The 26,522-nt window shown below is 36.8% G+C and overlaps 1 protein-coding gene across 1 annotated transcript in view; it reads left to right on the forward strand.

The window, feature by feature from the left end:
• The window catches only part of ATAD2B (ATPase family AAA domain containing 2B), a 118,055-nt gene that overhangs the window by 38,068 nt on the left and 53,465 nt on the right, over positions 1-26,522 (forward strand). Inside the window, exons 9-16 of the mRNA XM_081101490.1 lie at positions 3,037-3,135; positions 5,477-5,588; positions 7,773-7,888; positions 9,559-9,733; positions 11,492-11,580; positions 15,377-15,536; positions 18,357-18,447; positions 24,143-24,454. Of these exons, the coding sequence (XP_080957616.1) occupies positions 3,037-3,135; positions 5,477-5,588; positions 7,773-7,888; positions 9,559-9,733; positions 11,492-11,580; positions 15,377-15,536; positions 18,357-18,447; positions 24,143-24,454 (1,154 nt within the window). The remainder of the gene's footprint in view (positions 1-3,036; positions 3,136-5,476; positions 5,589-7,772; positions 7,889-9,558; positions 9,734-11,491; positions 11,581-15,376; positions 15,537-18,356; positions 18,448-24,142; positions 24,455-26,522) is intronic.

A 26,522-nucleotide genomic window follows, 5' to 3' on the forward strand; every position in this document is an offset into this window, starting at 1 on the left:
TGAACACAAAAAACTTCTTTTCTAGCCTTACTTGTCTCTCATTTTTTTTCATAGTAACACTGTTAAAGTTTGTATATCCTTCGAGAATCTACACTAATAAAAGAGAAACATGGTAATTGGTGTACGACCGCTACCCTTTGCATTGGCTAATCAGCGAGATATGCAAATTAACTGTCAGCCAAGATGGCGGCCGGCAGCCAGGCAGCTTGAAACTAACATGAGGCTTGCTTGCCTCAGTGACGGGGGATCGTTGGAGGAAACCAACGTTCCCTGCCTGCGGCTGCAGGCCTCTGAGCGGGCAGCTTAAGAAACATTGTAACAAATACCGCCGGACTTCAGCCAGCAGATTCGCAACATTGTAAGCAAAGGCCAGAAACCTACTTTCAGCCGTGAGGAGGCCTAAGAGCTGGAGCCAAGCCTCAAGCTAAAGCTGGCCCAGAATAAAAAAGAAAAAAAAGAAAAAAAGGAGCGGTTGGGAACTTCAGTCACTCCCAGCCTGAAAACAGCCCTCAGCCCCTCACCCAGACTGGCCAGGAACCCCAGTGGGGACCCCCACCCTGATCCAGGACACCCTTCAGGGCAAACCAGCCGGCCCCACCCATGCACCAGGCCTCTACCCTATATAGTAAAAGGGTAATATGCCTCCCGGCACCGGGATCAGCGTGACAGGGGGCAGCGCCCAAACCCCCTGATCGCCCTGCGGCTCTGTGTGTGACAGGGGGCGGGGCCCCAACCCCCTGAGCAGCCCTGCTCTGTGCCTGATAGGGGGGAGCTCCCCACCCCACCCCCCCCCACGGGCCCTGCTCTGTGTGTGATGGGGTAGAGCCATAACCTCCCCATCGGCCCTGCCCTGAGTGTGAGAGTGGCGGCGCCCCAACCCCCTGATCGGCCCTGCTCTGTGGGTGATAGAGGGCGGTGCCCCAACCCCCTGATGGGCCCTGCTCTGTGTGTGACGGGGGCAGCGCCCCAACCCCCTGATTCGCCCTGCTCTGTGTGTGACAGGGGGTGTCGCCGCAACCTCCCCATCGACCCTGCCTTGAGTGTGACAGGGGGCGGTGCCCCAAACCCCCAATCGGCTCTACCCTGAGCGTGACTGACGGTGGCATCGCAACCTCCTGATCCGCCCTGCTCTGTGCATGACGGGGCGGCGCCCCAACTCCCCAATCGGCCCTGCTCTGTGCCCGACCAGGGGCTGCACCTAGGGATTGGGCCTGCCCTCGGCCACCCAGGAGCAGGCCTAAGCCAGCAGGTCGTTATCTCCCGAGGGGTCCCAGATTGCGAGAGGGCACAGGCTGGGCTGAGGGATCCCCCCTCCCCCCTGAGTGCACAAATTTTTGTGCACCGGGCCTCTAGTCCTATATAATAAAAGCATAGTATGCAAATTGTCACCTCAGCCAGAGTTCTTCCGGGAGTTCAACCAGGGGGTGGGGGTGGGGGCAGGGCCGACCAGGGGAAGGGAGGGAGGCCCCCGCTGGCTGCAGTGGCAGGCGACTGGGGGAAGGGAGGGAGTACCTGGCTAGCAGCTGGCAGCCGCTAGGGACCCTACTGGTGCACAAATTTCGTGCACTGGGCCTCTAGTATATTCATATATATGTATATACAGGGTGTCCCAAAAAATGTATACACAGACTTGAACTTGCTTTGACAGTCTGTCATGCTAAGCATTACAGAGGTCTTTGAAGATGAGTAGTTTTATTTTCAGCAAGACGGGGCTCTCCCACACTACCATTGTGATTTAAGATCCTACCTTGATGAGATCTTGCCAAACAGGTGGATTGAATGAAGGGGTTTCGTAGAATATCCTCCTCATTCACCAGACCTCATACCTCTAGACTTCTTAAAATGGGGATACTTAAAAGATAAAGTCTATTCTACAAAATGAGCAACTGTCACTGAATTGAGAGTAGCCATTGAACGAGAATGCACTCAAATACCAAACAAAATGTTTCTGGATGTTTGCAATTCCATTGCTTTGTGTTATCAGCAGTTCCTGGACCAGAATGGACAGTTTGAAAATAGGCGTTGACAAAATAAGCAATGTCTGTAGATTCTATTATATTTTGAAAATGAAATATATTTTAATAAACATTGCCTTTATAATTATTCAAAGTGTACCTGTAATTTTTGGGACACCCTGTAAAGGCAGTCCTCAGGTTAAGTCAGATTCTACCTACGTCGTTTCTGGTTACGTCACCATCTCCCACTTATTTATAAAAAAAAAAGTTCCATCATTTTGACGTATGGACATATGTGCCTTATGTTTTTTATTTATTTACCACAAGTAAAGTTTAGGAATTGTTATCTTTTAAATTTTTTTTACTGTTTTACTTCATTACTGCCGTGTATGTGCTCCATGTGAGTGACGTAGGTGCTTATGTAGGTGGATTCCGACTTAACTGCAAAAATCACATTACGTCATAGGAACGGATCTCCCATGTAACCCAAGGACCTACTGTATATGCAAATACACATATCAGTTGTTACCGCTTTTTACATAAAATGTACTGTGTGCATTATCCTGCACCTTGTTTTTTCACTTAGTTCATTTTAACTGTCTTTCCAGTATTGTGAAATTTCACATTTATGTTATAGTTGCATAATATTATGTTTGTAGATATAGTGTAAGTGTAACACTAGTCCTTTATTAAGAGTCAGGTTGTTTTCACTCTTTTGCTATTGTGAAATATGTAATGAATATGCTTGCATAATTGTCATTTTATATGTATACATGTGCCTTCTTAAAATACCCTATTTAAAAAGTTGTGGGCTCCCTATTCTCCTTCTCTTTTTTTCTTTTTCTCTGTGGCAGTTACTATGTTTATACCTCATTAGATATATACTGCATGCGTGCAAGAGCTGGATAACTATTTCTGAGTGAATGGATGAAGTGTGTATTTTCTACTAAGTTAATTGTAAATGTGATGCTTATACTATGTATTTCAAAGCCATTTGCTGCTGTAGTGATTTTAAGGACTTTACTCTCTTTATTTTTCTTTTCTTTATTTTTTCTTTTTGGACTTTACTCTCTTTAAATAGAAGAAAGAAGCATGCTATTCATAGTAGTGACACAACTTCTTCTGATGAAGAACGTTTTGAAAGAAGGAAATCAAAGAGCATGGCAAGAGCGAGAAACAGGTTAGGAAATTTTTTACCGTTGTTTTCTCTGACAGAAAAAAGGAAGAACAGTTTTTATATTTTGAATGGGATTCTTATCTGTATTAGCATTTTGCTAACACTATACTCAACACATATTTTAGACTAATGTGCTGATTGGTTTCTACTTATAATTCTTAGAGGAGACATCTGACCTTGGGTTATTTGCTGTATAAGTATTCAGTAAAATGGTGTGTGCAAAGTAAAGAAAGAAGAGCCACGGGGGAGAGGCCAACCTCTATGGCAATATTTTTCTCCATTCCTCTCCTCTATCCAAATTCATACAATGAGGCTAATTTTAGATGCTTATAATGATTGCACTCAGAGTAAGACTTGGCTTCTAATAAAATTAGGTCAGGAGCCCTTGGCTTTTTATTGGAGAATTTGTTTTACTTTTGGTTGAACGTGTGCCTCTGGTGGTATTTGCCTAACTAGGTTAAGTGACTGATTACTACATGGCTTCTTGAAACCTCAAAATTTCACTGGGGAAGAGAATCAGTATTTTGTTTAGTAAATAACTAGCACTTCAAGTTATAATTTATTCTTTAAAATTTGAGTTACTATTCTAGCTTATTTTATAATACTAAAGATAGATTATATTTAAAACATTTACAGTTGACAAAGCATTTCTATAATTTGTTATATATTTGTTATAGAAATACCAAGTTTTTATTTAGCAGGTGTTGGAAACTAGTTTGGAGTGGTGTAGATTGTATGCAGACAAAAATTCCTTATATAGGTGATGGAAAGAAAATGAAAGAGAAAAATCTAAGTTTGAATAAAAGAACTTAGTGCCTATTTAATCTGAACTATTTTGATACCTGCTTTGGAAATATATTTTTGAGAGAAGGTAGCACTCAGAAATGTTATCAGTTACATTCATTATAGAAGCTATACTTTTTTGAGGGTGTTTGTAATTTTTTGGTGTTTACCCAAGGTTAAAAGAGAAAGTAGATTATGTTCTCTTAGGGTAGTGAAATTAAATAATACAATGCATGGTTTTAGATAGCTAAAGATTTATTTTAAGATAGTTACACAAAAGATTAAGCTTAGTTCTCAAAATGTGGTCTAAACTTGGTTTCCTTTGTATAAAAGGGCAAAATATTTCTTTAGTCATATAAACTGATTAGACACATTCACATAATATCTGAGGATAAGTTTAAATATCATAGTGAAGCTTGAATTCAGTTAATGGCATATATTATAGTACATATGTAGTCAATCTATCATTTTATTTTATACTTATACTAGAGGCCTGGTGCATGGATTCGTGCATATTGAAAGGAAATTAATTAGAAGGTGGCCAGTGGGGCAGGACTGGGCGAGATGGGCCAGACATGCCCTGGAGCCAACCTTCCATGGTGCCTTTCTAGCTGGCTGCACTGGGGGCAGCGCTGGGGCTCAAAGGGCATCTGTGGAGTGAGCAGGGTCCCTCCGGCAGGTGGGGTCCCTTGGCCTGGCCTGCGGGGATCAGGCTGAAATCGGCAGTACGACATTCCCCCAGGGGTCCTGGAGTGTGAGAGGGCACTCTGCAAAGTTGCTGTCACTCGGCAGCTCTTGTGTTGAGCGTCTGCCCCTGGTGGTCAATGTGTGTCATAGCTATGGGCCAGCCGGTAGACTGGTCACTTAGCCTTTTATATAGAGAGAGTAGAGGCCCGATGCACGAAATTCTTGCATTGGGGTGGGGAGGGAGGGGTGTTTCTCAGCCCGGCCTGAACTCTCTCACAAACCGAGACCCTTCAGGGGACATCCCTCTCGCAATTCGGGACCGCTGGCTCCTAACTGCTGGCCTGCCTGATCGCCCTAACTACTCTGCCTCCCTGCCTGATTGCCTCTAACCACTCTGCCTGTCTGCCTGATGGTTCCTAACTGCCTCTGTCTGCCTGCCTGCTGATCACCCCTTACCACTCGCCTGCCTGCCTGATTGCCCCTAATTTCTCGCCTGCCTGCCTGATCTCCCTTAACTGCCTCTGCCTCGGCGCTTGTTGCCGTGGCTTCGTCTGGAAGGTTGTTCAGCTTTCCCATCTAATTAGCGTATTACGCTTTTATTATTATAGATAATATAGAATATCAGATAGGTTAAGTTTTCTAAGTTGGAATAGATTGGCCTTTTTGGACAAATAGGTTATTGACCTTTGCTTTATTTAGGGAATAAATTTGTTTTTGGTTTGTAGAAAAATTTTTAGAAAAGTAGTTTAAAAATATGGAGTCTGTTGATGTTATTTTCTGGTTTATGATAAAAAGGAGAAAGGTGAAAATGTGTTAGAGATTTAAACTTATTTTGACATTAAAAATGTGAAAGTTGAATTTTTATGAATTTCAGGTGTTTGCCTATGAATTTAAGAACAGAAGATTTAGCTAGTGGTATTCTCCGAGAACGTGTCAAAGTGGGTGCAAGCTTGGCTGATGTTGATCCAATGAACATTGATAAATCAGTAAGTTTTGGGTTTTTCTAGAAGTACCTTTTTTTTTTTAAGGTATTTTCTTGTTTCTAAACCAACACACAATAAATGCAGAAAAATGTAGATATCACCATTATTAGTGTGTGTGTGGAGAATATATATATATAGGAACCTACACTCTGATAACATATGATATCTACTCAAGTTTCCCCCCTTTTTCTCATTTCACTGTTGCTAGAGTATATAGGGAAAAATGGTTAGGAAGTGAGGCTGAGCCCCATAAACCATGATTAAGTAATGGGTTATTGTTGAAGCTGCTGCTTAGGTTTCCAGATCAGATTTGCATTTTAGACAGATCACTCTGTCTATGATGTAGTTAATGAGTTTGAGGGCAGCAAGACTAGCATTAGGGAGACTGGTTCAGAAGTAGTTGTAATCTAGTAATCTGGAGTAATGCTCATGGTAGAAAGAAAGTAGGGTAACGATGGAAGGAAGGAGCATATGGATGTGACACAATTCGGTAGAGAGATTGGTATGACAGAATTTGATAAACTAGTTGCTTTTGGGGAATGGGGGAGAGAAACAAAACCTGAATATTTTACCCAGGTTTTGGCTTAAGAGACTGGATGAGGAAATGCATGGCTTCATTCTCTGAGGTAGGGGGCATAATAGAAGGAATATGTATTTGAGGTGTGAAGATTCATTTAGTTAGTTATAGACATGCTTAAGTATCTGTGGCATATCACAAATTGAAGTAACTTGTAGGACTTGTAGTTACTTGAAGTAACTTGTAGTAACTAATACTTGGGTATTTAGTTTTGGCATTAAGGCGAAATATCTGGGCTAGAACTTCAGATATGTGTCACCCACATAAAGATAGCTGAAGTCACTATGGAAAATGGATAATAAGCACCCAGGAAAGTATATGGTGTGCAAAGACAGACAGGACTTAGAAGACATGGTAGATGCTTACTGTTAGTAGAATCTTTTCTGCGAGGATACTTGGGAATAAGGTTATTATAGAATATATTTGATTATTCCCATAAACCTTTCTATTCAACATAATTTAACTGATCTCACATGATAGACTTGTTATCAAATGGAGTTGTGTATATATTTGAAAAGGAAATGTTAGCTACCACCAATCTTAAGTCATAGGGGAAAATCTTTATTTTATTAGTGAGGACCTAAGGACATTTCAGAGTCTCATGTCTAGTAGTTCACATTCTCAGAGGATTTTACTTAATGATCTTTGCTTGTTTGGTTTACCAGTACCTTACTCTCTTGAATCTAGTTAATTTTAGGCATCTCTGCCAGTTAATTAGAGTTAACTTAGTTCTTTAAAGTATGATATCATATGCAAGAAAATTTAGCTACTTTTTTAGAGTTTCTTATTTAGACTCTATTTTTCTAGATTACTTAAGTGTTTTCTATCATAGTAAAATATTCATTGTAGAACATTTTGAAGTACCATAATAGAATAAAAAATCAAGGAAAAAAATCTCCCAGAACCCACTGGTCAAAGGCAATGGGTTGCCTATTTTCTTCAAGCACTTTCTTTTATCCAGCTTTTTAATTTACAAACTTTTAGATATTTAAACTGTTAGGGGTGGGAGGAATAATCTCTGTTGCACCTTGTAGTAGACCAGTGTTTCTCAAACTGTTTTTTTTTTTTTCCATTGTTGTCCCCTAATGACAAAAATTAAATTTCTCTTTATCTAGGTAAATTTGTGTTAAAGATTAAGATTTTTGTCAGGTAAAGTTGAGCTGTGGTGGGTCACAAACCATTGTAATAGCAAAGATTTTTTTTACCCTACTCCTGCACCAATTTTTGCCCCATTGGGGGTGAAGTTGCCCCTGCTGAGAATGCATGTGGTAGATGATATTTTGAAAGGCATTTAAATTATTAGCGTGCATACACAACATAGTATTTCTTATAGATAACCATTAAAGTGTTAGTCTGGGCATTGATCTTGTCCTTAGTTACTATGAGATTAAAGGCTGATAGCTTATTTGGCTGGATTGACGTGTACACTTGAGTTTTACTGCCAACTTTATTTTTCTACACTTATTTCAAAAGTGTAGGTTTTTTTAACTTTACGTTCAATAGTTTCTGCTCATACATGTATTTCTGAATCATAAAACTACCTTATATATTTAAAAAATCTATAAACAGTTAAAATTATTTTATGTTAAACTTTCCCCCTTCTTTCCAAGGTACGGTTTGATAGCATAGGTGGATTGAGCCATCATATTCATGCACTGAAGGAAATGGTAGTATTTCCACTATTATATCCTGAAATTTTTGAAAAATTTAAAATTCAGCCTCCAAGGTAAGTATTGTTATTACTGTTAATTTATCAAATTTCAATTAGTAAATGATCATAAATATAAATATATGTATTTATTTGATGTGTTCTAGCAATAAGAATTAAAATTTGTTTTTTAGTGCTCTTAAGGTTGTGGTACTATGTTCTTGAAATTTACACCTTAGCATTTAAGGGTCAGGCACAAATCTGGTCTTTAATATACAAGTGAGTTGCCCAGATATTTTCCTTGATTTGGCTTTCTAATAGCATTGAGTTTGATGCTCTGTGTTGTTTACTCTTTGGAAGCACAATTTCAGTGAAGTGTTTGTTTGACTTGATGTGTATTTTTGAAATGTTAAGCTTGATAATTATTTTCATGATCATTTTAATTGTGGTTGATCATGAGGTGATTAAATATTAGAAAAAGGCTAAGAAATTGTTTTAAAGGAAATTGGGCAGAATAAAATATTCTGAAGATGTATATTTATAGGCTGTTAGATTTAAATTGCTAAATATTCCTTTTTATTTAGTAGGAGGTTTTTATTCATATTTGTTTCTAATTTATTTTCCATGTGTTTAAGGATGTAGAAAATCTATTAAAGAGTCATCTTCAGGAGACATCTGTAATACTTTTAACAATAAAGATAAATTCGAAAAAGAGTCATCTTCTATTTGAGTCATTTAAAAAGTTAGCCTATAATTCTACATTGGCTTTTAAAAATCATGATAGCAATTTATTTGTTTTTTATATGATATAAATTGAATTTTAAAAATAATTATTACTTTTAGTATAGCCTTGGGAGAAACAAAACAGAATTATAAGGAGCAAGTGTCACAAGCAGAAAGTAGTTCTACTCTTTAGGGGTGAACAATTTTGTATATATTTTTTATTTCTTTTATACATCTGTGCATATATTAAATTTATGTTTTGTCTATATTATGCACATGTGAAGTTTTAATGTAAATGAGATTATTCAACAATACTCTTACATAACCTTTTTACTCTATAATATATTCTAGACACCTTCCATATTACTAATGTACATAATATACTATACTAGTGTTTTATTTTATAGATGTAACAGCATATCTGCCCCTTATTAATAAATGGCATTTAATTTTTTTTAGTTTTCACAATTAGAATCTGCTCTGTTGAACATCCATTTAAAAATTTTTAGCCTGGCCGGCATGGCTCAGTGGTTAAGTGTTGATCAGGTCAGGGCATATGCCCAGGTTGCAGTCTTGATCCCCAGTGAGGGGCATGCAGGAGGCAGCTGATCAGTGATACTTTCTCATCATTGATGTTCCTATCTCTCTCTTCCTCTGCCTTCCTTTCTGAAATAAATAAAAATACATTTAAAAATTTTTTAAAAATAACATTCTTTTCAGTATTTCTATATGACATATTCTAAGATGTAAAATTTGTGGGTCACAGGGAAAAACATTTAAAATTTTAATATATCTTGCCAAATTACTCTCTATTCTGATTTAACTTTATTTTTTGGCCAATCAAAGCTTGGTGCTTTGAGAACATCCTTGAGGACACTCAGCAAAGGGAAACCATTGTCTATGTACTACAAAAGTTTTATTCGTGTCTAATAATGATATATTAATACACAATTATATGAGAGATGTATCCTTTTATATTGGTTATTAGTGGTGGTGATAACATTTATTAATTTTTATTCCTCTAGGGGCTGTTTGTTTTATGGACCTCCTGGCACAGGTAAAACCTTGGTTGCCAGAGCACTAGCTAATGAGTGCAGTCAAGGAGACAAAAAGGTGGCTTTTTTTATGCGAAAAGGAGCAGACTGTCTGAGCAAGTGGGTGGGTGAATCAGAACGGCAACTTAGGCTTCTTTTTGATCAGGTAAATAAAATCACAGAATATCTTCTTTAGCATACTTAATGCACTTAGTCTGTAAAAACAAACTGTTCTCGAGGAGGCATATTCTCCAATCAGTATGTGAAATTTAGGATCAATAATCTGAATTTGAATGGCATAGAGGTATTTAATAGCAGTTTTACCAGTACAAATTTAAGTTGACTCACAACACATTTATTGAGGTGGCTACTAGGCACCTAATACTACGTTAGGTGCTTTTGGGAACCCTGGTTATAACATATTTATCATTAGATTATAGTCTCAGGAAATAACATAAAACTTAATATGAAATCACACAAAACAATATATTTATTTTCATCAATTGTAAATGTGGTGCTGAAAGAAGTCAGTAATAAATGAATGCTTTTAAAAGAATAAGGTGAGCCCTGACCAGTGTGGTTCAGTTGGTTGGAGTGTTGTCCCATTCACTGAGGGGTGGCAGGTTCAATTCTGGTCAGGGCACATGCCGTGGTTGTGGGTTTGATTTCCAGTTGGGGTGTATGTGGGAGGCTACTGATTGATGTTTTTCTCTCTCTCCCTCTTTCTATCTCTAAAAATCAATAAAATTTATTTTAAAAAATAAGAGATTAAGGTGAATGAATATTGTGTAGGCTGTCTTTACTATTTATATACACTGAGTGGCCAGATTATTATGACCACCTGACATTTGTAGGCAAATTAGCTATAATTTAGTGCTGAAGTTGCTAGAGGGCCAGACCATTATAAATAGGGAAGCAGGTTGTTTGCCACGACAGTAGAAGTGATTTTTTTCTGAAGATATGGGTAAACAACGCGATTTAACAGCCTTTGAACGTGAGATATATATATACAGTATAATAAGTACTTAAAAATACTATTTTCTAATACTTGTAAAAAAAGTCCTCATGTAAATTCACTTTGGATTGTTTGAGCTAGTGAATGAAGTCATTCATATTTGGCAATGCAACTTATATTTCATTGTGTCTAAGGAAATTCACATGAAATAAAAACAATGTTTTCAGTAAGCATTAATTTAATGCCCATTGAGTTGTGTGTCAAAATTCTTTGTAATAAGTAAAACACTTCAAATATTACATTAGTATTAAAAACTGCTGTGTTTAGATAATGGATCTAGAAAGGGGAATATAGAAAAATTCTTACCTTCATGGTGCTCAGTATTTATTGGGAAGTCAAACATTTGCAGCCTGTAAGCTTTTAAGAGAGTACTATATAATAGAAGCGTAGTATGCAAATTGTCCCCTCGACTGGGAGTGCGTCTGGGAGTTTGACCAAGGGGTGGGGATGGGGGAAGGGAGGGAGGTCCTGGCCTGCGGCGGCAGCCGCTAGGGACCCTACCAGTGCATGAATTTCGTGTACTAGGCCTCTAGTTTAATAATAATTGAAATATATAAATATAAAATAACATTGGTGGATGAGGGAAGAATTAACTTGGAAATGCTGACGTTCAATGACTTAAATGCATGAAATAAAACAAAAATAGTATGTTTAAAAAGACCTTTGTTGTGTATATGAATAAATAATACATATTGAAGAATAAAACTGAAAACAGTAGATGCTTACTGGGAGTAGGAGATTACATAAGTAAAAAGGAAAGGGGGGGTAAGGAGATTTCCTTTTTACTTATGTAATCTTTCTTACCTGATGTATGTTGTATCATTTGCTTATAATAGCTATTAAGAAAACACAGTAATTATAAAAAAATGGACAGTAATACAATAAATAACTTTTTTCTTTTTATACTAGGCATATTTGATGAGACCTTCTATAATATTTTTTGATGAAATAGATGGATTAGCTCCAGTTCGCTCTAGCAGACAAGATCAGATTCACAGGTAATTTTTTCTAATCCGATTATGTTAGATTCTTTTCACTCATTGACACAGTATCTAGCCTTAGCCCTTGGATGAGTGCTATGAGGCTTATAACATGTCATCTGTGTCCTTAAGGAAGATCTTTTTCAGCTAGCACAGGGGTCAGCAAACCATGCATGACCTGTGGGGCAAATCTAGCCTCCTGCCTGTTTTTGTAAGTTATGTTTTATTGGAACACAGCTGTATTTATTCCTTTTTCAATTATATATGGCTGCGTCTGCACTACAAGAGCAGAGTTGTGGCTGAGTTGGTTGAATGTCGTCCTGTGCACCAAAAGGTCGCCCTTTCAATTCCCATTCAGGGCACATGCCCAGGTTGTGGGCTTGATCCTAAATAGGGGGCGTGCAGCCGATTGATGTTTCTTTTTCACATCAATGTTTCTCTCTCCCTCTCTCTCGAAAATCAATAAAAATGTATTTAAATTAAACCTATCTATCTATCTATCTATCATCTATCTATCTATCTAAAGAAGTAATATGCAAATGAGCCGGGACGCCTTAACGTGTCACGACCAGACTATTAGCATATTAGTTCTTTATTAGCTCCTATCAGCAGGAGGCTTCTGCGCACTGCGGGGCATTGCTCCAGAGATAGGGTGGGAGCGGGGAGGCACCCAGAGGAGGCGGGACCATCCCGTGTGGGAGAACGTGGGGGTGAGAGCCCGTAGTGCCCCCCTCACCAGTCCTTTGCCACCCACCGCTCGCACTTAGAGCGCCCTGCTGCCCACCTGCCAGGGGAAGGAGCACAGTGCAGCAGGTAGAGGCTTCCATGCTCTCCTTCAGCGCATGACGGGGCGGAGCCGCCGCGTTGCTCTGGAGACGGGCGGAAGTGGAGATGAGGCAGAAGTGGGGAGGTGTCGGGAGAAGGCGGGACCAGCCCGAGGTGACTTGAGGGTGGGCAGAGGGTGGGCAGCGCTGCACGATTTCGCGTGCTGGCCTCTTAGTATGTATATAATAAAACAGGCAGTTCAGTGCTCTTGGGAAAGAATGGCCTTTTCAATAAATAATGCTAGGAAAATTGGGTATCTATTTGGTGAAAAAATAAAACTGATTCTTCTTCACACTCTATAAAGCAATTCCAGTTGGATTTTTAAGTCCATATTTGAAAGATGATACAAATGCTTTTAGAAGATAATGTGGAAGAAAGGGTTAGTGCAGGCAAGTAGACCTCAACTATAGTATTTAAATCATTTAGACTTTATTTTAAACATAATAGGGATTACTAGAGAATTTTGATCCAGGAGCTGGTAATTAAAATTTTTAAACTAAAGATAACTTTTGGTAGAATTTAAGGTAGGGTGTAATTCTGTTTTTGATGATGTTTGAAACTTTGTCTTCTGGTAATCCTTATACAAAACACTTAAAAATGTTGATAAATCCTAACAAACAGCCCTGGCCAGTGTGGCTTAGTTGGTTGGGCATCATCCCGTGCATGGTAAGGTTGCTGCTTCATTCCTGGGCAGGGCATATGCCTGGGTTGTAGGCTCGATCCCCAGTAAGGGGCATGCAGGAGGCAGCTGATTGATATACTGCCCTCACGTCCATGTTTCTTTCTGTCCCTTTCTCCTCCTCTTTCTCTAAAAATCAATTTAAAAAAATCTTAAAAAAAATTCTAACAAACATTTGAAATGTTCCCAGTGATTGGAATATACTAAGGAAAAGTTTGAGATTAAATATGAACTTATACTTAAGGATGCTTATTTCTCACCCCTTATATCTTGAGTGAGGCATTTATGTCATTAAGTTTCAGTTATTCAATAGATAAGAATAAGCACAAATCTCCCGTATTCATGTATATTGGGTCTCTAGCATTTTGTTCTCATTGATAGATTTGGGAAACAGTGGAACAGTTTATTTAGGAGCAAGAATGATTTCTTTAACATGTTGAGCATATTGGAGAAGTTATTTCACACTGGTGTTAGCAGTAAGAATAGAAGTGAGAACAGTTGGAAAACACTAAGAAGGCCATTGTTACTAGAACTATGGTTTATCTTATAATCAGACATGAAACATTTCTGTGTAGTAATGTTTAAAACGTAGTTTAAAAATCTAAAATAATTTTGAGTTGAACTTAGTTAAAATGATAGCCATTTTAAAGAAAATGTCTAAAATTATAATAATGCAAATGTAATTCTGTAGGAACTCTGAACATAATATAAATTGGCAGACATTACCCCTACCCAAGATTGCTACTAAAAGACTGATATATTTCTTACTCTTTTTTTTCCCCAGAAACAGCTTTATTGAGATAAACATACAGTTCACTCATTTAAACCGTATGATTCAGTTATGTTCACGTGTACAGTCTACTCATTTAAACTATATGATTCAGTGGCTTCCAATGTATTTACAGAGTTGTGTAACCATTAACACAACCAATTATTGAACATTTTCATCTTCCCAGAAAGAATCCTTTTATCTTTTAGCTATCACTCTCCAACTTCCCCCTTGTCCCTCACCAAGTCCTAGGCAATCAACTAACATACTTTGAGTTGCTATAGATATGCCTATTTTAGACTTTTCATATAAATGGAATCATACAATATGTGGACTTTTATAGCTTTTTTTTTTTTCATTTAGCTACAGTGTTTTCAGGGTTCATCCATGTTGTAGCATCTGTCAGTACTTCATTTATTTTTATTGACAAGTAATCTATTGTATGGATATGCCACATTTTATTTGTCCATTTATCCTGATGGACATTGAGCTGCTTTGACTTTTTGGCTGTTATGAATAAAGCTACTATGAACTTTTTTTGTGTGTGGACATTGTTGAGTCATATGGTAACTCTATGCTTAATAGTTGAAGGAACTGTCAGGCTATTTTCCAAAGAGGCACGTTTCACAAGTGAAGCAGGGAGGGAAGGAAAAAGGGAGGGAGAGAAACACCGATTTGTTGTTTCACTTATTTATTCATTCATTGGTTGCTTATTGTATGTGCCCTGACCAGAATCAAACCTGTGACTGGGATCAAACCTGCAACCATGGTGTATAGGGATGATGCTCTAACCAGCTGAGCTACCCAGCCAGAGTCGCTACCTCATTTGGTTTTGATATGGATATTGCTAATGACTAAGGATGGGTCCTTTGTATATTTTGTGTGAAGAAATGTCTATTTACATCTTTTGACTATTTTTAAATTAGTTTACCTTTTTTTGTTGTTGAGCTGTAATTGTTTTTATGTATTCTGGATCCTAAACCCTTATTAAATATATAATTTGTAAATATTTTCTCTCCTGTTTTTTAGGTTGCCTTTTACCTTTCTTGATAGTTAAAGGCAGAAAAACTTTTAATTTTGATGTAGACCATTTTTATGTTTTTTTGTTGTTGCTTTGTTTTGTTATTTTTAAAATATATTTTTTATTGATTTCAGAGAGGAAGGGAGAGGGAGAAAGGGATAGAAACATCAGTGATGAGAGAGAATCATGGATTGGCTGCCTCCTCCATGCCCCTCACTGGGGATTGAGCCTGCAACCTGGGCATGTGCCCTGACTGGTAATTGAACCATGAGCTCCTGGGTCATAGGTAGACGCTCAACCACTGAGCCATGTGGGCCAGGCTTTGTTGCTGTGTTTTTGGTGTCTATTAATGTTTGAGTACTTTTGAAAATGATTTATGTACATTACTTGATCTTACATTAAGATAATCATGCTATAATTTTATTTGCATCTTAAGATTGATACAAGTTAGTATAAAAAGCAGTTTTTACAACTTTTCTTTCATTTTTTTTTTCAATTTTGTCTAAAAATTTTGCTACAGCTCCATAGTGTCAACCCTCCTTGCTCTTATGGATGGATTAGACAATAGGGGTGAAATTGTTGTTATTGGTGCTACAAATAGACTTGATTCTATAGATCCTGCTCTCAGGAGACCTGGTCGTTTTGACAGAGAATTCCTTTTCAACTTGCCTGATCAAAAGGTAAGAGTTTCTGATTTTGATCTATTACGATTTACTTTTGATTCAATTATGCAACATATATGCAATTTGAGAGTGGTATTTTATGAATTTTCATTTTTAAAATTATGTTCTTCTGGGATATCAGAGTTAATTCTATATAAAAACCTTGTAGTTATTAAATAATTTAGTCTTTTCTATTAACAGTTATTAGAAAGTTTATGCTTTTTAAGAAGTAAGAGGAAAACCCTTGATTAAGTTACTGTAGAAGCTTACTCTTTTCTTTTAGTTCTCCAGATTGGAGTAATTATCTTGTATGGCTGGTTATATGTCTCTAGTTAGTCAAAGTAGCTTTGTTCTCATAAAAATAACATTTGTAGTATATTGGTGGGTTTATGAATAAGTGCCTAAAATACACATTTTCATAGAAATGACCATACCCTCATATTTAATTAAAAGCAGCATATGTTATTCATTATAGTGTAGTTTCTAAAAGAATGTGTAATTAAAACAGGGTAGTGTATAATCATTAAATATGTAAAATATTATGTATTATACAAAGTTCTTTTTTCCTAATTCTACTTGAAAATTTTATTGTTAGTTTTGGTTTGACCAGTTTAATCATCAACTGTTTCTTCACTGGGAATTTAAGTTTGAGAAGGAGAGATGAATGAAGAGAAGATACTATATTTGACAGTGCTTCCCATGTAATTTAATATTTCAAATAAGTCTAATGGAAATATTTATAACATATAGCCATACAAATGTAAACTAAAGAAAGCAGAGAAGATACTGAGTATGAATATATGTAGATACACACTCACGTTGTTTTATGGCTTTGATTTCAGAATTCTATAGAAAATGCTTGGCTTATATACATGGATATGCAAGACTTAGTTGCTAGGACAGTTTAGAGACTATAGGGCGGGATGGGGAACCATTTTTCTGCCAAGAGCCATTTGGATATTTATGACATCTTTCACAGGCCATACAAAATTATCATCTTAATTAACTCACCCCTAATGCCTTGGCAGGGTCACACAAATGATTTCATGGGCCTTATATAGCCTGCGAGCTGGACGTTCCCCACCCCTGATCCAGGGATATTAAGGCAATGGCTCCACTGTATAGAGCAGCTAATACCTCAATTTGAAGTCAATTTGCACAGCCACTAGAAGCTGTCTCATTTTTGAATTGACAACCCAATTCATAGGCTTTAATTTGGCACCAGAATCCCACTCTGGTTTACATAACTTTGTCAGTGTAGGACACAGCATATACAGTAACATTTTCATTATTCAAGTGCAACTTCCAAGACGGTGCCAATGTACAGAAGTTTGCTTAGTTGTAGGAGACAAAGCTGAAGTGGGTGCAGTCTCCTTCAGCATGGGGAACCTCAGCTATCTTGTATATCTTACAACAGTCCAACCATATTTTTTGGCTCTTACCAGTATATGGGAAATATGCTTAGTTCTAGGAGACACAGCCAGTATTCATTTCAGCACAGGAAAGCCATTACCTTGATTTCTCAATCGTCTTCTATTTTGTCCTAGTCATGTAGGCCTCAGAGTTTCTATGCCAATCACAGTCTTCACAAGAGATTTAATAATAAACAAGGTCCAGAACAGCATTGCCCAATTCAATTATCTGCAATAATGGAAATGTTCTTTAATTACACTGTCCATTGAGCAATGTCCAGTATGATAGCCACTAGGCACATGTAGCTGTTGGGCATTTGAAATGTCATTAGTGTAGCTAAGGAACTGAATTTTAAATTTCATTTAATTAAAAAATTTAAATAAAATAGCGTCATATAGCTAGTGTCTTACTGTATTGTACAGCATGGATCGTGAACATAGTTTTCCACATTAATTGAAACTATGTTTTAAGGAAACTGTGCTGTGAGACCTAAACCTAACCTGGTTTGGGTCTGTGGAAAAGACCTGGACTGGCTGTTCACCTTTTTTCCTTAGATAATATTTAAGGTATGAGACTAGATGAGAGCACCAAGTCCTTTGTCTTAAGGAGCAGTCAGTAAGGTCAGAGGAAAACAGGAGAGTGGGATTCTGGAAGCCAAGTGAAGAAAGTGCATCAATGAGGAGGGTGTGATTTAACAGTGTTGCTATGGTAAATCAGATGATGACAAAAAATTAGCTGTCCTGTTTAATATTTAATTATGTATTTATGTATTTATTTTAGAGAGAGAGAGAGGAAGGGAGAGAAACATCAGTTTGTTGTTCCACTTATTTATGCATTCATTGGTTGATTCTTGTATGTGCCCTCAAACCCGCAACCTGGGTCTTTACCCTGACTGGTAATCAAACCCAGGGATGATGCTCCAACCAATTAAGCCAGAGAAGCCAGGGCTGACTTCAAACTTTTAAAAAATCTTAAATTACTTATCATTTAGCTCATTGTTAGGCATAGTACTTTATAACTATGATAGAACCACAGGTTCTATGAAATCTAAAGTTTGTCTAAAAGTTATGATTATTATAACATTAAGTTTCTTGTTCATATATTTTCAAATGATAAAAATGATGTGGCAGAAAAGTGAAATTTAGTTTTGAAATCTAGTCCTAAGTCACGTAATCATATGTGCCACTAGTCATGCTCCCTCACCTCTCTGAATATTAAATGTCTTAGTGTGTGAAATAGAGACAAGATCTCACTGCCCACGCTCCAGGGTTATTATGGGAATCAGAGTTGATGCGGATGCCAACGTGTTTAAATTCTTTAAAAATAAACATTTACTTTTTTGGGGTATGGTTAGTCCATAAATTTCTTCCAGCAAATGCATTTGAGGGGTTGATATATTTTATTTACCTGTGTTTTTCTTTGTAGGCGAGAAAACACATATTACAGATTCATACCAGGGATTGGAATCCAAAATTGTCAGATGCTTTTTTAGGTGAATTGGCTGAAAAATGTGTTGGTGAGTGCTACTATTGGAATTCTTTGATTATCATTGTTTTTTCTGCTCAGTCTTCCTTTACCCTTATATTTGGAATATGAATGAGTATAGTTATGTCTTGGTGCAATATACGGCTCTACCTTTAAATGTAAAAGAAATTATTTTAAATATTGCACTTGCAGTTTGAACACTTGTAAATTAGAATTTTAACTGCCATTAGGTGATTGACTAACAAAGCTCAATAGTAATATTCCTTTCATTGAGTGCTGGATTTCTATAATGTTATTACAGTGTTTCCTTTTAGGAATTGTCCCCTTTCAGAAATTTTACTAAGAAAAGTAAGTGTAAACTTGACAGAAAGATAAAGGCAGGACTGTGTAGTCTTTCACTTTGCAGATTACATGATGGACTCATCTTCATGAAGTTGAGTGAGAGGAGTCTTCAAAGAACATACAGATGGCATCTGCTAGTATTTCCCCAAATACAAAACTTTCCAATTTAATGTTGTCATTCACAGAATGGAAGATCTCCCACAGAGTGAATGACACTACTGTCCTAAAAGGATGTGGTCAGAGTATTTTATGTACATATATGACCATACTTAGGAGATGGAATTCAGGGGTTTTGACTCTAATCAGGTCTAAATAAAAATGAGTACCTATTTAAGCAATCAAGTATACACATAGGTATTTTTCCTTTATTTCCCCCCCATCTTTTGTCAACTTTCCTTCGATTTCCTAAAAAATCTAAATTAAAAGATCTCCATGAACTTTTTAAGCATTATGCTGAAATCCCCCAAATACGTCCACTAACAATCAACAGCTTACTTGGGAAAACTTTAAAGTTACCAAAACCAAAAAGAATTTAGTTTTAAAAAAAAATCATTGTGATCCACCATCAAATAATTAAAACTTAAATAGAACATTAGTCCATTCAGTTAGCTACATCCGAATTATCCTCTTCATCCACAGGGACCTCCATCTCCGAAGCAGCATCTCTCAGCTTTTGAACCTCAAAGACCTCGACATCTTCTGGTGAGGAGAAAACGTAAATCTCTCCAGCACTACTCCAGTTTAAGCTTTGCCTGGTATCAGAGAGCATGCGCCAAATCCATTTCATGTACATTTAGCTTGACCTTCGCAAAGCCCTGTGCTGCTTTATGGGAGAGGGTGGTATTTGGTGCAGAATCCAGTCTTTTCCCATTTTGAAATTTGATCCCTCTTATATTCTGCTATTTTTATGATATTGTATTAGAGTACAGATTAGACTGGGGACTTTTTATAGTTTCTTCTGTGAATTTGTCACAGAATCATCCTTAATTGAAATAAGAAGTCTTCAAAAAATTTTGGAAACTCCCTAAAACATAGGTACTTTTTAAATTATTTTCTATTACCCTATCTACCATGTGAAATAACATTATATACTCTAATTCTTCATCCTAAATGTTAGAATCTTAGTTTCCTTTTTCATTTCTAAAGACCACTACATATTTTTTCCAGTGATTTATTTTAATTTTTAGTTAGTCTTAAGTAAAAAAATTTTTAAAACATAATTTCTTATAGGACTGAAAAACTTCTCTTGCCTTCTTAGGGGTGGTGGTGGTTTAGAATCTGCTTATATATACACATAATTTTCTTTTTGGAGAAAGACATATAAGTCCTTTATAATTTTTTATTATGATTTTGGTTGTGACATGTTAATGTGAAACCAGTTCATATTAAAAAAATCAAATGCAGGTCTCAATCATACAGGAATTAAATAGTAATAATTTTTAAATTCATTATGAGTTTATCATTTTATGTGCCCCAAACATGTTTTAACACGTATGAGTTTAGTTCATGCTTAACAAAGACTGTACAGTCTTGATGAACAACTGCAAAAATAGCTGACCTCTTGTTAGAGGTTATGGATTTGGTAACTTTTACCTTGAAATAAATTCCCAAGTACTTGGAGGTGTTTGCATGCATAATAGGTATGATTTTTTTTAGTAGTGCTCAAATAATTTTGTTATGCAGACATGTACACAAATAGTAGGAGCTTAAGGTTAATGAAGAGCTTAAACCTAATCATACTTATTTATTTTTACTAAGAGGGCCAAAACAATGAAAATGTATCATTGAGGCATCTATCTTATGAGCCTTCATTATGTTTGATGTTTTACTTGAAAAATAAATTAAAATTTATTATTGCCTATTTCTAGTCTATAACCTCTTTGAATAGCTTCTATTTTCAGTGTTTCAGACAAATTTCCATCTTAATACCAGTATTAAAAAATGCTTTTTCTTTGATATCTAGATATTTGGGTCCTTCAGAGCATTATAATTGTAATGGTGGAATTAGTATGCTTATGGAATTCATATGAAAAAGGATGTTGTTTTTTTCCCCTTAACATCAACTTTTAACTTTCAAAAGGCTTAGTATATAGCCAGTATGTTTAGAATGATTATATCATCTATTTTTCTAAAGTAGGGCTCTTAAGTGAAAAAATATGCTCTTAATTGTGGTCACCCAAATATAATTTATTTAGCCATAGTTTTGATGTACTTTTAATTCTGTTTTAGAGTCTCATAAAGGAAAAAAAAAATGTGTGTGTGTGTGTGTGTGTATGTGTGTGTGTGTGTGTAATATATATATATATATATATATATATATATATTACACACACACACACATACATACATCTTTATTGTTGAAAGTATTACATATGTCCTTTCCCACCCATTGACCCTTCCAGCCCTCCCCCCCCCTCCCAGGCCTTCACCACCCTATTGTCTGTGTCCATGAGAAAAGGAAATATATTATTAATTCAGTTCTTAATATTTTTGTATGTAAGAATCACTTGTAAAGCTTTCTGAAAATATATGTTTATAATATTAAACCACAAGAGCTTCTGATTTAGTGCTTATTGGGAATCTGTTTTTGTTTCAGTTTCATTGTTTATTCAGATGAGTAGTCAAGGTTGAGCACCTCAGATAAAAACTAATAATTCTCATTCATAAGCACATGTAAAGAAGATAAATTCTGTTTTTTATAATCTAAAGTTTACTTACTTAAATGGGATCTATTATTGATAAGCTTTTAACTTACCTTTAATAAATTAAGAAAATGAACATTATATTGCTATTATATAAATTATTAACATTATTTTGTCAAACAAATGATATGGGCAACATTTACTACATAAAATACCTTTTAGTGGTTTTTTGTTTTGCATTGTTTCTGAGGTTTTTTTTCTTTTTTAACTTAGGTTTTGCCCTCAAAATTAGGATCTTATATAGTATGTTCACTAACTGTGTATATACTTTAAAAATTGTTGTTGATACTATTACAGATGGTCTCCCATTCTCCCCGCCCTTCCCCCCTTTGCCTACCTCCACCCAGCACCTGGCATCCCTCCCCTGGCCTTCACTCTGTTGTCTGTGTCCATGGCTATGTATATATGTTCTTTGGCGACTTTCTTCACCTTTTATCCAGTTCTCCCTCCCTCCTTCCCTCTTTATATACGTTTGAAGGAGAAAAAGAAAAGTGGTTGTTTATATTGTTTGAAGATGATAGTTTATTCTTTACTTCCTCTGAAATGGATTATTTCATTAAGAATTTATGAGCTGATGTTTTACAGTTATTTTGTTGAACTAATTTAACAGATATGTATGGCACAGGAAATGATACTTTTTTTTTCACTGAGAAATAGAAAATAAAGTGAGAGAGTAATGGTAAATTTTGTTATTCTGCAGAATTATTTGGGAGATGGATTGCTGTCATGGGACAGTGTTAATCCTTAATCTGCTTATAGTTTTCTGAATTAAATTCTCACAGGTCATATTAAGTTTCCCCCAGCTCTGTGTAAATGTTTCTTTAGGAATGCAATACTTTCTATGTTTTTTTCATAACTTTTATTGAAATTATTAAGGTGCTTTAATAATAAAATTGTTTAGATTTCTTAAAAAAAAACACAACTCAGTAAATCCACTTCTTATGGTAGTACATAGTAACCTAACAGTTTTACCTTCCCAAACTACATATAACCCTGGAGTTAACTCTTTTCTCTTTTTATTCATTCTTTTACTCAAGAAATATTTATAGGATATCTACTGAATGCCAGGCCAGGCATCATTCTCTGTATCTGAGAATCCTTAGTGACCAAAACAAATACCCCTACTCTCACAGAGCTCACATTCCAGTTGGGGAAGGCAGAAATAAAGATAATAGGTAAATGATTTGGTGGTGAGTGCTATGGAAAAAAGAGAGCAGGGTAAAGAGGACCCCCCCTCCACCCCCCCCCCCTGTTATTTGTAAGACTTGATTAACAGAATTATTTGCTCTATTCATAATAGGGATATAGTTCATTATAGATATGTGAATCACTTGCAGTTTGATTTATATGGGTTTGTCCCTTAATGTATTTTTTTCTACCAGTTAGTCTAGGGCAGGGGTGGGCAAACTTTTTGACTCGAGGGCCACAATGGGTTCTTAAACTGGACCGGAGGGCCGGAACAAAAGCATGGATGGAGTGTTTGTGTGAACTAATATAAATTCAAAGTAAACATCATTACATAAAAGGGTACAGTCTTTTTTTTTTTTTTTAGTTTTATTCATTTCAAACGCGCGGGCCGTAGTTTGCCCATGGCTGGTAGGGCCATTTCTTCTCTCCTCATTGGTGGTTTTCCTGTCTAATCACCAATTTTGTTTCAGTATTTAAATGTTCAATGAGACCATTGTGAGGTATAAAAAGATAAATAAGCCTGATACCACTCTTTGAAGAGCTTAGAGACTAATGTTCTATAACTAGGTCAAGTGGTTCCCCCTGCTGGTATAATTGATAAAGGTGGCCAAATGCTAGTTTAATTGCTAATATAAAAAACAACATGGTTAGTTTGAGTTTTCTTTATTTTTGTGTTAAAGACCTAATAAATAGTGTATTTTTGTATTTGTTGCTTAAATGAATGAAATGACTTAAAAGCATCGGGGGCTTGATCTGTTGTTTAAATATTATAATCATTTAATTATGGGTAATGGATAATACCCTTGTTGGTATATTCCTTAGAACTAGATCAGTCGTTTTAAGCAAAAAAAAAAAAAAAAAAAAAAAAAAAGGTAATATGTAACACGTGAGGTTAATGTGAAAAATTAATGAATTTTTATTCTCTTTAATGTTTTGGAGCTATCAGAGATGATCACAACTTTAAAATATAATTTTTTGGGTAATTAGATATCAACTTGCTTGTCAGTGGCACTCAGAGTTGGTAGTAGAATAGCTCTGTTTTTGAAGTTTCTGCTTATTTGCTATTTTTTATTACACCATTATATGTGTTTGGAAATTAGTAATATTGAAAAAATTGATAGGTAACTGTACTGTCATAAAGACTAAATTAATGATTGGGAATATTGATGAAGGATTGAGATGAAACTATTATTCTTTTAAAACCTCTTTTGAAGAAAAATTGCACATTATCATCAGTGGTATTGGCACAAAATACTTGACTTATTTTAATATTATTAGTTCATGTGTTTGTTAATATTCAAAACATTTTAGTCTTAATGAATAAACAATTTTATTAGGTGATTTTAAATGGTCAACTTTCATTTTGCTTGATAAAATTACAAATAATTATTGATTTTTGTATTATTTCCTTAGGTAAAGATGTGTATATTTGTGAAACACAGTTGGCCTTAGAAGAATGAACTTACCTTTGTGTCCTTTCCTTTTGTGCATTAGGGTATTGTGGAGCTGATATCAAGGCCCTGTGCACTGAAGCTGCCCTGATTGCCCTGCGGAGGCGTTACCCCCAGATCTATGCCAGCAGCCATAAACTGCAGCTAGATGTTTCCTCAATAGTGCTCAGCGCTCAAGATTTTTATCATGCAATGCAGAATATTGTGCCTGCTTCCCAGCGTGCTGTCATGTCTTCGGGACATGCACTATCCCCCATCATAAGGCCACTGCTAGAAAGAAGCTTCAACAATATCCTGGCAGTCTTGCAAAAAGTGTTTCCTCATGCTGAAATTAGCCAGAGTGACAAGAAAGAAGGTACTAAAATTATTTTTTCGTATTGTTAAAATGAAACAAGTACAAGCATAAGTAAATAAATTTTGAATTTCCTCATAAGCTTATTTATTTATGTGTTACTCTTTTATATTTGCCATGGATATAGAAAATATACCTTTTTTGATCACAACTGTGTATTCCTGGCCTGGCACGCTGCCTAGCATATAGTAGTTGACTAGTGAATTTGTATTAAAAATACACACGTGAATGTTTGCTTATTTGCTCTTGGGACATTCTGATTGTCTTAATGTAGGAGTGTTATGGTCTTTTGAGAAGTTGACTATAATAATAATGGCTTACAATTATTTTATTATTATAAAGCCCTTACATAAATTGTTGTTTATTAATTCTCATAACAATCCTGTGGGGTAGGTACTCTTATTTTATAAATGAGGAAACTGGGAGATTGAGGAAGGTATTCACTGATATAGGGTCACTCAGTAAGTTCTAGGGCAGCCGTGGGCAAACTACGGCCTGCGGGCCGGATATGGCCCGTTTGAAATGAATAAAACTAAAAAAAAAAAAAAAGACCGTACCCTTTTATGTAATGATGTTTACTTTGAATTTATATTAGTTCACACAAACACTCCATCCATGCTTTTGTTCCGGCCCTCCGGTCCAGTTTAAGAACCCATTGTGGCCCTCGAGTCAAAAAGTTTGCCCACCCCAGTTCTAGGGCTTACTCAAACCCAGGGACCCTGACTTCAGAACGCATGCTCTTCATTATGGTACTGTAAAGCCCCTCTGGATTCTACTCATCACTTGTTTTTATTGGCAGGGCAGTCTGGTTTGCTGTACTAATGAAGTATAAATTTTTAGTGAGGAAGTACACTAGAATCCATAATAATAAAAGCCTAAGTGACCATCGCAACCAAATGGATGACCGAACAGGCTGCATGGGGCGACTAGGCCGGCAGGGGGGTTAGTGAGGGGCGATCAAAGACTGAGCAGCAGGCTGCATGGGGCGACCAGGCCGGCAGGGGGTTTAGTGAGGGGCAACCAAATGACTGAGCAGCAGGCTGCGTGGGGGCAACCAGGCTTGCAGGGGGGACAGTTGGGGGTGATCAAGCCTGCAGGGGGGTTAGAGAGGGGCAACCAAACGACTGAGCAGCAGGCTGTGGGGGCGATCAGGCCAGCAGGGGGGTTAGTGAGGGGCAACCAAATGACTGAACAGCAGGCTGTGTGGGGCAACTAGGCCGACAGAGGGGGGCAGTAAGAGGCAACCAGGCTGGCAGGGGGGACAGTTGGGGGCGACCAGGCAGGCAGGCAGGTGAGCAGTTAGGAGCCAGTGGTCCCGAATTGTGAGAGGGATCCCGGAGTGGAGAGGGTGCTGACTGGGCTGAGGGGAACAACCCCCCCCCCTTTGCACAAATTTTGTGCACCGGGCCTCTAGTCAGGTTATACAAGATCTTGGATTCTAGCCTCAAGATTGTAGTTTGGACCTGAGATAAAGACAGAAAGCTACCTTCAAAAACAGAAAGCTACTTTTCCTATTCATTTACAGGAAGACTTTAAGTTCATGAGCTAATCAGAGGAAGGCCGATGAACTTTGTAGAGTATTTGTAATACTTTAAACCAGTGGTCGCCAACCTTTTGGACCTCATGGACCACCAGTTGGCGACTGCTGCTTTAAACACTTAAAAAAAAATTAACTTAGAGATTTTTAGTAAATAGGATGGGTATTTTATGCGAGTGCCATTTCTTCTCAGTCTTCTTGTAGTCATTGAAGTCTCCCAAATTATATCTTACAACACTTAAGTAGTCTGTAAAGGTGAAAGAATTACATCCTTTCACTTATAAATTATTCAAAACAGTGCAGTTTGTCAATTTGCCTGCTCAATCTGTATTATTTGATAACTTACTAATGTCATTTGATATTTTTAAATATATTTTTTTATTATTGATAGTATTGCAGATACCTCTCATTTCCTCCCCTTTTCCCCCTCTTCCCAAACCTTTCTCACCCTCTCCCAGGTCTTCACTACCCTATTGCCCATGTCCATGGCCTATGCATATCTATATATATATAAAAGCCTAATATGCAGAATGT

Source organism: Myotis nattereri (assembly GCF_964212035.1).
Source record: "Myotis nattereri genome assembly, chromosome: 10".
In the NCBI taxonomy this organism is placed as follows: Eukaryota; Metazoa; Chordata; class Mammalia; order Chiroptera; family Vespertilionidae; genus Myotis; species Myotis nattereri.